General features: G+C 34.5%; 1 protein-coding gene across 1 annotated transcript; it reads right to left on the bottom strand.

Moving 5' to 3' along the window:
• Window positions 1–657: 657 nt before the first annotated feature.
• On the bottom strand, window positions 658–6,677 carry LOC143044878 (NADH dehydrogenase [ubiquinone] 1 alpha subcomplex subunit 6-like). The gene is made up of 3 exons (XM_076217099.1): window positions 6,489–6,677; window positions 1,870–1,985; window positions 658–865 (listed from the first exon to the last, which is right to left on the bottom strand). Exons 1-3 carry the CDS (start codon window positions 6,625–6,627, stop codon window positions 737–739), a joined length of 384 nt encoding a protein of 127 aa, XP_076073214.1. The 5' UTR covers window positions 6,628–6,677; the 3' UTR covers window positions 658–736.
• Between the last annotated feature and the right edge of the window lie 6,127 nt (window positions 6,678–12,804).

Raw genomic sequence — 12,804 nt, 5'->3', positions numbered from 1 at the left:
CTTTTTGTGGTGGAACATTGTATTTATAAGGTCTTTGCAATTGTTCACACTATTACACATTGCCCTATGATTTCTGGAAACACAAAGCGATAAATTGAGCTAACTTGAAACCATAAAGTATACAGAATATTTGTACAATGAACTACAGAGTTAGTATAATTAGCGAACCAACATGAAGTTTCCGACATTAGACTATGTTAAGAATGTAACAAAACTTTAACTGTAACACTACAGGGAAATAACTCAGGAAAAATCAGATGAATTTTTTAATCACATTCTATTATTCAGGAAATATTAAGCTTGTCGATGAACAAAATTAGTGTTTGGCAAATTGCTATTTATCCAATGAAATTCTCGATTAAGTATGTAGTTCTAGTTTCTGAAATTTTTATATTTTTTCAAAGATCCAGTAATTATATTGTCAAAATTTTATGAAAATTAAATGAGCCAAACTAATTTTAGTCTAGGTTTTTGATACCACCTTAAAAGCTTTATTTATTGTCTAGAATTGCTAAACCTTCTTAACAATCCACACACTTTGCAGAAACTACCAATCAATACATTATAAGTTATGATCCTGAATTTTAAGGTTGTTTTAACTGGAGCAACCAATAACAATCTTTGGCAAAGCAAGTTAAAAATAGAAACAAGTCAAAGTAAGCAAACATCTGTATTTTTCTTAACTATATTCATAAAATAATAATATGTATATTTATAAATCCTATTGGAAATCTCATCACTGATGTCCTTCATAAAACTTTGACAAAAAGTCACTAGGTTTAGCATTCCAGGTGTCTTTAAAATACATCATCACATGATTTCTTTGTTTCCATATGTTACTGATCTCTCTCAATTCCATTTGACCCTAAAAAATAATAAAATCCATAATAATATTCAGCCATCTTGGATTGTAATGTAGCCAAAAAAAATCGATCTAGATTTGTTATGATAAGTGCAAATTTTGACGGAGGATTGTTAATCATTTGTAAGAATTTTCATCTAAATGAAGAAGATGTGGTGTTTTATCGTATTTTTATTACTGTTTTTAATAATTTCTAGAAAATATCTTTTGTTTGGTTCAAAATTTTCAACATTGACATGCAAGAGGAGATAACTCAGAATGTAACTTTTATAAAGGAATGTGTTATGAATTTACTGATTTTGTTTTGTAGCAAGAAAACAAGCTACGTTACCCCAATTTACCTAGGAAATCTACACTTCCTTTTGAATTTCTTTTGGTTTATGGAATCTTCCAATTTTTCTTGGTCATTTTAATAAATAAATTAATTTGTGTTAACTATGTATTAGGTTTGTTTGTTCATTTCTTTACCTAATAGCTTGTTCTATCAATAGCACAATTCTAAAAACATACGTTTTTTTAATTTTAAACACAATCATACTTTTTAAAAGATCTATTCCTTGTTCAACAAATTGATCTATTCCTTGTTCAACAAATTGATCTATTCCTTGTTCAACAAATTCTGGTTCATTTGTTCAAGAATAACAGTTAAACTTCAGTAGACATAAGAAGATGTAGTATGCGTGCCAATGAGACAACTATCCATCCAAGTCACAGTTTGTACAAAGACATGGATAAAGAAAATTGTACGAGTTTCAGTCTGTTAATATAAATTTTATATTTGATTCGATGAATGATGAAATGTGTGTATAAATTTTAATCTAAAGATTTAGCAGTTTCTTATAAACTAGGCAAGCAAACTTAACAAACCTTCATTGTGCATGACATTGTTAAATAGCTGTAAAGACTAAAATCATCTGCAAATTCCTGCAAATTTTATGCATTTGTTGAACACATTAAGAGCAAGTAAACATGCTTACTTTTTAGCTCTGAATGTTCCCATGCCTTACCTTAATAACTAGTAAGTCAATTGCTCGTATATCAGAGACATTCTTATTTTTCAAGAACTCCTCCTTGAGTTTATCTCTGCAGTCTTTTTCTGTAAGCAGTAGATCATATTCTTGCACTGAAAAGAAAAACAACTGATTTCATAAAACAATTACATAGATAGTTTTTGCTTCTTATATACCCTGATTGATGTGTACATACAACTAGAGGCTCTCAAGAGCCTGTATCGCTCACCTGATTCTACTTGGGTTTTTGAAATCATATAACAAAATATAAAATTTGGCTAAAAGTGACAACACAACCTCATTTATAAGGAAAGGAACATGTTTAATTTCATTCAAAAGTCCCCCACTGGTGGCCATCTTGGATGACGGATCGGCTACAAAGTAACAACACTTGGTCAGCACCTCATAAGGAACATTCATGCCATGTTTGGTTTTATTCCATTCAGTGGTTCTCTAAAAGAAGTCATTTGTATGCATTTCCCATAGGGTCCTATGTTAAACTAAGTCCCCTACTGGCGGCCAACTTGGATGATAGATCGGCTACAAAGTAACAACACTTGGTCAGCACCTCATAAGGAACATTCATGCAATGTTTGGTTTTATTCCATTCAGTGGTTCTCTAAAAGAAGTCATTTGTATGCATTTCCCATAGGGTCCTATGTTAAACTAAGTCCCCCGCTGGCGGCAATCTTGGATAATGGATCGGCTACAAAGTAACAACACTTGGTCAGCATCCCATAAGGAACATTCATGCTATGTTTGGTTTTATTCCATTCAGTGGTTCTCTAAAAGAAGTCATTTGTATGCATTTCCCATAGGGTCCTATGTTAAACTAAGTCCCCAGCTGGCGGCCATCTTGGATGATGGATCAGCAACAAAGTAACAACACTTGGTCAGCACCTCATAAGGAACATTCATGCCATGTTTGGTTTCATTCCATTCAGTGGTTCTCTAAAAGAAGTCATTTGTATGCATTTCCCATAGGGTCCTATGTTAAACTAAGTCCCCCGCTGGTGGCCATCTTGGATGATGGATCGGCTACAAAGTAACAACACTTGGTCAGCACCCCATAAGGAACATTCATGCCATGTTTGGTTCCATTCCATTCAGTGGTTCTCTAAAAGAAGTCATTTGTATGCATTTCCCATAGGGTCCTATGTTAAACTAAGTCCCCTGCTGGCGGCCATCTTTGATGATGGATCGGCTACAAAGTAACAACACTTGGTCAGCACCACATAAGGAACATTCATGCCATGTTTGGTTTCATTCCATTCAGTGGTTCACTAGAAGAAGTCATTTGTATGCATTTCCAATAGGGTCCTATGTTAAACTAAGTCCCCGCTGGTGGCCATCTTGGATAATGGATCGGCTACAAAGTAACAACACTTGGTCAGCACTCCATAAGGAACATTCATGCTATGTTTGGTTTCATTCCATTTAGTGGTTCTCTAGAAGAAGTCATTTGTATGCATTTCCCATAGGGTCCTATGTTAAACTAAGTCCCCCGCTGGCGGCCATCTTGGATGATGGATCGGCTACAAAGTAACAACACTTGGTCAGCACCCCATAAGGATAATTCATGCTATGTTTGGTTTTATTCCATTCAGTGGTTCTCTAAAAGAAGTCATTTGTATGCATTTCCCATAGGGTCCTATGTTAAACTAAGTCCCCGGCTGGCGGCCATCTTGGATGATGGATCGGCAACAAAGTAACAACACTTGGTCAGCACCTCATAAGGAACATTCATGCCATGTTTGGTTTCATTCCATTCAATGGTTCTCTAAAAGAAGTCATTTGTATGCATTTCCCATAGCGTCCTATGTTAAACTAAGTCCCCCGCTGGCGGCCATCTTGGATGATGGATCGGCTACAAAGTAACAACACTTGGTCAGCACCTCATAAGGAACATTCATGCCATGTTTGGTTCCATTCCATTCAGTGGTTCTCTAGAAGAAGTTCAAAATGTAAATTGTTAACGACGACGACGACGGACGACGGACGCCAAGTGGTGAGAAAAGCTCACTTGGCCCTTCGGGCCAGGTGAGCTAAAAAGGTAGTTTTGCAAGGTTAATTGGTTTCATATTTAAGATTAAAAGAATACTATCTCCCAATAATAACAATTTTTAGTATCTGAATCTGTATCTATTTATAAAGAAATCTGATAACATTCATCTTCGCTAGCCAAAGGTAACGATCAACTCACCTCCTCTCCGCCCTTGGCAGATAAAGCCAACATTTGTGATAACAATGTTGCCCCATTGATTGATTCAAGTCACACCCATTCTGAAAACAAATTATTCTTGAACAATGGTAGCACTTGAACTCTCTTCAGTGCAAGGAGAAAACATGGTAGCGTCTAGAGTCTACAAACTTGGTAAAGCATGAAACAAAAATATCTGTTGCCATTTCAGATATTGCCATTTCATCATTTTTGCAAGAAACTTACACAGGAACCTACCCGGTATATTGGTTGATTAAGAACATTTAAATTGTCACTAAATATCATTTTATGTTTTTGGAGGTAAAAACTTGTTGCACAATCAGCACATGGCAATTGTTTATCTACATTTTCTACATTTACACATGATCATGTTATAGACGCTTTTTGATTGGATGCAGCAAGTTGCGACTGCAACCAATGAAAATCATAACCTCATGAATCTGAATTTCTCTCTTAATCCGCCAAAGGTGGAGAGGAGGGGAGTGGATCGTATCCCTTGGCTAGCAAAGATGGATAACATTGAATAACCTCATCATTTTTATGTCTGTCAATGTAATGCTGTAAGCAGTTTTGATGATAGGAGTGTTTAACAACTACCTTGACTACATAAAGAGGCCTTTTAGGGTCATTGGTTGGAAACAACCTGGCTAACATTTAATTACATGTATATTTTATCCAATGAAATAAAAAGCTTACAAATAATTTTGTCTAAAAATGCAAGAACTAAATTAATTATATTCATATGATATACTGTAGTACTTTTTTCGCCGGTACTTATTTTCTCGCTAATTGTGTATTTCAATCAAGTTTGCCGGTAATTATTTTCGCGATTTTTTCTCGAAAAATAAAAAAAATAAATTTATAGTTATAATTATTGCCTCGACTCATGTGTAAATCTGAACTGTATTTAAAGTAGAATCGTAAATAGCCGTCGGGTAAACTGTATTACATGATGGGTGGTTAGTGCATGTATTTCAGAATGTAAAAGACGACAGTTTGAAAAGAGGTTGGGTTAAGACCGGTATTGCAGGAGTAGCACTCGGTAAATGACAAACTAGTAACTTTAGTTATTTGTAAATAATCTTCATGTGTACATATGTATTTGTTTGTGCTTGTTTTATTTTCATAAAATCTAATTATAATTTCAATTTTGTTTGTTTTCAAGTGATTACAGTAAAGCTTTCAAAAACATTGTCTTGTCACGGAATATAAGTTCCTTCATAATGTAAGTTCCAAAAGGAAAAAATATTCTGGAATATTATTTCCACAGGAAAAAATATTACAGCATACATTGTATGTTCCTAACGGAATAAATAGTATAGAATATTTGTTCCAACAGGAATAGGTATTCTGACATTGTTTATAACAAAGGTTCCAGTGGAACTTCTGTTAGGCGGAACAAATATAGTTGACAGTCTGCTTCTATACACACATGTTTGTAAATCAATCGATAACAACAACAATAGAAAGTCATATAGTTCAAGGTCATCTGGAGTCGTTATTGTTTCTTTGATCTTTCATTTGTTTTTACTTGTCACCTGTTGATATTAATCTGGTTTGTTTATTAATCAAATTAACAGGGTTGTAAACATGTCATGTCATCGATGTAAGGTCAAGTTTACATGCATAGATGAACAGTAAGTTTTCAGTTAAAAAGTTGGATTTGCATGTATTTATTTTTCGCGATAATAAACAAACCGTGAAATTCCTGAAAATAAATACACCGCAAAAATAAGTACAATTACAGTCATTGACAGTATATGAATACATCTTATCGATATTCCCTCTTGACCTGAGAATCTGTCCAGCATGAACTTTTGATGTCATACAACAATCACTTTTCCATTGTGGCGTCATACATGTATAAAATTTTACTGGAACTTTTGTGATGTCCAGTTATGGTGGACAAATAGCGATAAGGTGTAGAGCTCAAGCGGGACAGATCCTCAGGTCAGCTGGGAATAGCGATAAGGTGGGTCTCATTGGGGTCTAAGCATGACCCGGGATTGTCGATTTTTTGTAAGCGTGACACGTGAAAGTCAAATTATTGTGTCGTGAAAACGGGAAATGAGGCATTGCAGGACCTGGGAAATGACAAAAAAATGAGAATTGCTTATGCTTATGTACATAGTGTAAGTGGGATATGGGAATCTGACAAAACAGTAAGCGGGATCCGGGATCGGAACCCCCCAATGAGACCCCCACTAAGGTGTATAGGGGTTGTGGCGGAGTTATTTTGAAGGCGACCCTTCCCTTCACCTGGGACAGTAGACAGAAGTTATTGGTTAATATACATATATATGAATATATAATAGTAATAATTTGTAGATATCTTCTATGGAACTATCCTAGTTTGTAGTACCAGTTCTTATTTACCAAAGCGACCAAAGCGTACCTGAATACGGGATTTGCCTGTACCATTGTTTGTAGAGATTAAGTACACGGCGTTTTGCGTCTGCTTTGTCAACCGATAATATTGGTTTGGCTCTTTTCAGCCCCTGGCTTATTGTTTGAGTGGCAACCTTAGATGCCATGACCTCCGCAGGGTTGACTTTTCTCGGAAGAGTTATCTGCCAGTGGACACTCTATTAGTCAAACCTGCAACGGACAACAACATATTTCCGAGTAACTAAGCTACGAACTTAGTCTGTGGATTATTTTTTCATGAGCATTTTATTCTTCTTTACTTGGTATTAAAAGTTCTTATTTTTATTCAGTCTTACTTATTTATTTCTTGCCAGGTACATGTTTATATGAATACACGAAAATCTACTGTAATAATGACCTGTAAATTGCAGATAAAATAAGTAATTACCTCCCCTTGTAAGACACACTAATAGGTTCATCATTGGTAAAATAGTTAATTATATTTAAAGATACACATAAAATCGTATACACATTAATTATCTTACTTTATTTTATAATTTTTAACACAAACTAAACCTTAAAAAGTATAATTTTTGAAGTACTTTGTTTGTTTAGATACTGATTTCTTTGCATTCTAAATTTAAAGCTAGTCTGTCAATCAAACCGTTCTTCTTCAGCAATACGAACTCTCACAAAAACCGAGAGTATTATTTAGATTTTATTCCTTCGAAGTAGAAGGGATTTCATACTAATCATAATAAGAGAAGAGTCTCCCGTTTAAGTACCTTATACTCAGAATACATTATACCCAAAAGGCAAATTTACAGCACGTGAATGATACTGATTTTAACACCTGATTAATGTATCTGTTCCAGACCATATGAGTATTTGGACCGTACGCGTACGGTCCGGACCGTATACGTATACTCGTACGGTCCGACCATACGCGTACGGTCGGACCGTATGAGTATACGCGTACGGTCCAGCTGATCATACGTTTTGGGATCATATGGGTTAAATTTAAACAAACATTTATCAAAATCTTTATTTTTAGTTATACAAATTGTTATTATTACAAAATAGATGGCCGATGATAAAGTGAATAAGCGAACAATTGAAATTAAATATTTGCTTAATTGTATATCCGTGAATTCTATTTTGTTACTCTGGCCGAAGGTGAGACTTGCTTCTAATAAGAACGTCGTATTTTTTACATTTACATGTTTTGTTAATGCATGTTCCTTTGCGTATGCATTTCTTTTGTAAAGTTCATAAATATTCTAAAACAATTGTCCTCCCACATTATGTTTACTTCCGATAACTTCAATTTCAATGAGCATACTGAGCTGCAATCAATGAATTACCGGCCTGCAAAATACCGGAGATTAACAGATTAAATAAGCGTGATCTTTTTAAATAGTTAAAATATTAAGTTTTTATGTCAAATGCTGTTGAACTTTTTATATTAATTGGAGATATAAGTCATGTTGATCTGTTATATACATTTGTATCTAATAAGCTTGACCAACTTTATAATGTCAGTCAGACCGTACGCGTACGGTCCGACCGTATGCGTATTTTGTAAAAGTACGCATACGGTCCAGACCGTACGCGTACGGTCCAAATACTCATACGGTCTGGAACATATCCACACATCACTTCAACTTGATTTCTTGTAGCCTTTACATTATACTGTGTGACTGTCAACCATTATTTTTACCTCATTTACGATGTACTTTCAAGATTTATAATATATTTCCAAAAAAGGCAATTATAAAAAATCTTATAATATTGTTGTCCGACTATTGATGAGCGACTATGATGGGATAAAACCCACCCACACAGCAGTTCTATTTTTATCATTTGGGATGTCAGGATAAAAATAGAACTGCTGTGTGGGTGGGTTTTATCCCATCATGTCGCTCATCAATAGTCAGGCAACAATAAGATTTTTTATAATTGCCTTTTTTGGAAATATATTATAAATCTTGAAGTGTACAGTTGCCGCAAAAACGGCGAAGGTTGGTTTTTGCCAAAGCGTTAAAGTCGTTTGTTGAGATGAATGTAGATGAATAAAAGCAGAGACATGTGTATATATGTCTCTGATAAAAGTTACATATATTCTACACAGGATGTCTCATTCGCACTATCCCTTTCTATGTCCAGTGGACCGTGAATATGCACAGTAAAATAACATATTCTCTATGTTTCCAGTGCCGGCAACAAATCGCGGTTGGTCCACTTCCTAAATACAAGATCACCTTTTAAAGATTGAACATATGTGAATAGGTCGGGAAAACTATTAGAAATATATATTAGGTCAATAAAGTTCCCATAACTTGGTCTGTCATCTTTCTTCGTGTTCCCTGTTGTGTTTTATCACAATCTAATTAAAAACCGATCTCTCATCGCTCCTGTTTCTGATATGTCGCGTGGGACATATCAGAAACAGGAGCGATGAGAGATCGGTTTTAATTAGATTGGTTTTATCAGAGACATATATTATATGTCTCTGGTTTTATCAACCAATTTTCTCTCTTTTGTCACTTTGGTATTCCACTTTTATATTACACACCAAACGAAACCCAAATAATTAGGGAAAATGTAACATTTTTACCTACGCAATATATGAAAAGACATGTATTTTTGAAATCTAAGTTATATAAAAAGGGTGGGGTAACAGAATCAATTAAGTATTGAAGTGGCCGCACGATCAACAAATTCACTTTTTTGCTGGTGCCAGCAAAATAGCCATGACAAGGCCGTAGCGCATGTTCATTTAAAGTGAGGCAATTCGCCGAGCGGAGCGAGGCGAAAATTTTTTGAGCCTTTTTTTAGGGGGGTTCGGGTGCCTGAAACGGGAGAAGCTAGCTCATTTCAACATTACTATTTATAATAAAAAAAAAAATATATATATATATATAACAGAAATGCGTTATTTTTATTAGCTAGCTAGCCTAGTATAAGTAAATATTAAAATTAATCTCTGTTGGTCAACCAAAACTTTCCGATTGTCCTGTGACCTGTACTATCGAAAAGCTTCAACACTAGTTCTTATGTACAAACATGTATATATTTATGTCCAGCAGCAAGTTATAAGCTTCTAGAAGACGAGAACATGTTGTAAGCATTCTCTGTAAACATTCCGCTGGAAGACATGTCAACCTACCTGGACACATTGTTCTACCAATTTTTAAGTCATTGGTTTGACCTACCAGGGTTCGAACCCACGACCTACCGCACTAGAATCAACGGCACACGCTAGCATACAACCAGACAATGCTGACCATAATCAGAAAAAGAAACACAAAACAAATATTTCCAAACAATACCAAAAATATATTTCATACTTTTATTAAAGATAAATAAAAATCATGAATTGCCTTATACATCAAAGACTTCCATAGAAAAGGCGCTTCATGATTTTGTTTAAATTTTAAATTATGAATAATTATTATTTTTGGTCAATGAATTATTTTATCGATTAGCATTTGTTGTTCAGTGAGTTGATAGTGTAAACATTGGTAGCAATAGCGTTATCGATTCAAAAATAAACCAAGCGGAAAGTAATAAGCCAACATACTTATAGGGGGTGTTTTAAAATACTCATGAGTTACCTTTTTCATCTTTTTTTCTCTTTAAAGAAACTGTCTTCAACCAGTTTTGTAACGACATTAAGATTTGTTTCAATTTTTTTATTTTTATTTGTATTTGGAACACTTACTTTTTTACCGTCACCACTATGGTAAAAGCTGCAATCGCTGCTGCAGACTGGACACTGTATGTAGTGTGCCGGTAGATAATTTGAAACTGGAAACTCGCATATTGATAATGTAAAATACATAATTAAAAAAAAAGACACTTCGAAAGTTTGGTCGTCGTTTCAAAAGTGAGGCATTTGCCTCATTTGCCTCCATTACGCTACGGCCCTGCATGATTTCTATAGAATCAAGGCAGCAACCATTTGATTTACCTGGGGGGGGGGGGGGGGGGGGGGGGGGGGGGGGGCTATGGTTTTTTTTTCTTGACAAATTTTTTTTTTTCGCCTGCGGTGAAAAACAATCTATTTTTTTCGCGACAAGTCGAAAACAATTTTTTTCTTTCAATTTTAGCCTTACATATAGTGGCAGCTGAGGGTGAAACAAACAATTTTTTTTTCTCAGAATCAAAAACAAATTATTTTTTTCTCCAAAAACTGGAAACAAACTTTTTTTTCCAAAAAAAACCATAACCCCCCCAGAAAATCAAATGGTTGCTGCCCAAGATATTTTAAGCAGAGCCGGCAAAATAGTCACTGCCATGTATGCCTAACTTAATATTTTACGGTCGTGGAGGATGACACCCTTATTAGATGTAGAACATAAGGAACCCCCTCCTCACTATGGTTTAAACAAATCGTGGATGTGGGATACAGTGGGGAAGGGCGGGAGTAAGAAATGGGAATGCAAGATAAACAAGCGAGATTCACGAAAAAAAAAGAGAAGAGGATAGGTGTGGAGGAGCAGCATTTGTAAAATGAGCATCATCATAGACACTAGGGTGGTTTTCCAAGATGCAGGAAAATATTATAACTGGGTGAACAATGAAGTCTTGCTTTTATGAACCAAGGAACATGATGATGGAAAAAAGGAGCACAGTAGGTTCCTGTAGAAATTTCAAGTGTAATTTTCATGATAGAAAGTTGGACTTGCTAGTTTTAAGGATGTTTGCTACTTTTTGTCAAATATTCAGACTTCTCTATTTTTATCAATGTAGTACCAATATATTACTAATACTATTTTATATATTGATCTAATCATGCAATATAAGGTTTATCAACAAACTGTGGCTAAAGGACCGCTAACTTGTTTAACCCAGCCACATTCTGTATGTGCTCCTCCGAGGTGAGCCTGTAAAACTATGGTTGGCATTTGTTGTGTTAGATCATGTTTTTCATTTAGAGCATACAATCTGGTCGTTTATAGTTTGCTCATTTAAATTGTTTCACATTGGATATTAGGGGCCATTTCATAGTTCCTATGCAGTATAGTATTTGATCATTGTTAAAGGCGGTATGCCAACTTTTATGTTATTTGGTCTCTGGTGGAAGAGTCTCAGTGATTTCCTACCACATCTTATTATTTTCATTATTAAATCTAGCTGCTTAATATGATGTCTTGCCCCAACCGTTCAGGGTTCAACCTCTGCGGTCGTATAAAGCTGCACCCTGCTGAGCATCTGGTTTCCATCGTCATTTGAGGTGTACTGATTTGATACTTTAGCTAGGGAGGATATGCTGTGGTCACTTATTTTCGTGGGTACCAATTTTCGTGGATTGATTAAAACTTGTATATTGTGGATATTTAATTTCGTTGTTTTGGCAAAATCTGCATTCATTCCTTTTAAAAATTGTATATTTGTGGATATTTAATTTCGTTGTTTTTGCAAAATCTGCGTACATTCCTTTTGAAAATTTGTATATTCGTGGATATTTAATTTCGTTGATTTGGCAAAATCTGCATACATTCCTTTCGAAAATTTGTATATTCGTGGATATTTAATTTTGTTGTTTTGGCAAAATCTGCATACATTCCTTTTGAAAATTTGTATATTCGTGGATATTTAATTTCGTTGTTTTGGCAAAATCTGGATACATTCCTTTTGAAAATTTGTATATTCGTGGATATTTAATTTCGTTGTTTTGGCAAAATCTGCATACATTCCTTTTGAAAATTTGTATATTCGTGGATATTTAATTTCGTTGTTTTGGCAAAATCTGGATACATTCCTTTTGAAAATTTGTATATTCGTGGATTAAAATTTCGTTGTTTTGGCAAAATCTGCATACATTCCTTTTGAAAATTTGTATATTCGTGGATATTTAATTTCGTTGGTTTGGCAAAATCTGCATACATTCCTTTTGAAAATTTGTATATTCGTGGATATTTAATTTCGTTGTTTTGGCAAAATCTGCATACATTCCTTTTGAAAATTTGTATATTCGTGGATATTTAATTTCGTTGTTTTGGCAAAATCTGCATACATTCCTTTTGAAAATTTGTATATTCGTGGATATTTAATTTCGTTGTTTTGGCAAAATCTGCATACATTCCTTTTGAAAAATTTTTGTATATTCGTGGATTAAAATTTCGTTGTTTTGGCAAAATCTGGATACATTCCTTTTGAAAATTTTTATATTCGTGGATTAAAATTTCATTGTTTTGGCAAAATCTGCATACATTCCTTTTGAAAATTTGTATTTCGTGGAACATTTAAATTCGTGGTTTTTCTGTACCCATGAAATCCACGAAAATTGGTATCAAACGAATATTAATGAATCCATATTCATATATCACTATCTATAA

The sequence above is a fragment of the Mytilus galloprovincialis genome, chromosome 9, assembly GCF_965363235.1.
Source record: "Mytilus galloprovincialis chromosome 9, xbMytGall1.hap1.1, whole genome shotgun sequence".
Lineage (NCBI taxonomy): Eukaryota > Metazoa > Mollusca > Bivalvia > Mytilida > Mytilidae > Mytilus > Mytilus galloprovincialis.
This window is presented reverse-complemented; position numbering and strand designations above follow the sequence as displayed.

Excerpts from the sequence above, each read along its gene's own strand:
- LOC143044878 (XM_076217099.1), bottom strand. The coding sequence starts at position 6,627 with ATGGCATCTAAGGTTGCCACTCAAACAATAAGCCAGGGGCTGAAAAGA. Across the intron at positions 1,986-6,488 it reads CAGGCAAATCCCGTATTCAG|TGCAAGAATATGATCTACTG; the intron begins GTACGCTTTGGT and ends TTTTCTTTTCAG. Across the intron at positions 866-1,869 it reads TTGACTTACTAGTTATTAAG|GGTCAAATGGAATTGAGAGA; the intron begins GTAAGGCATGGG and ends ATTATTTTTTAG.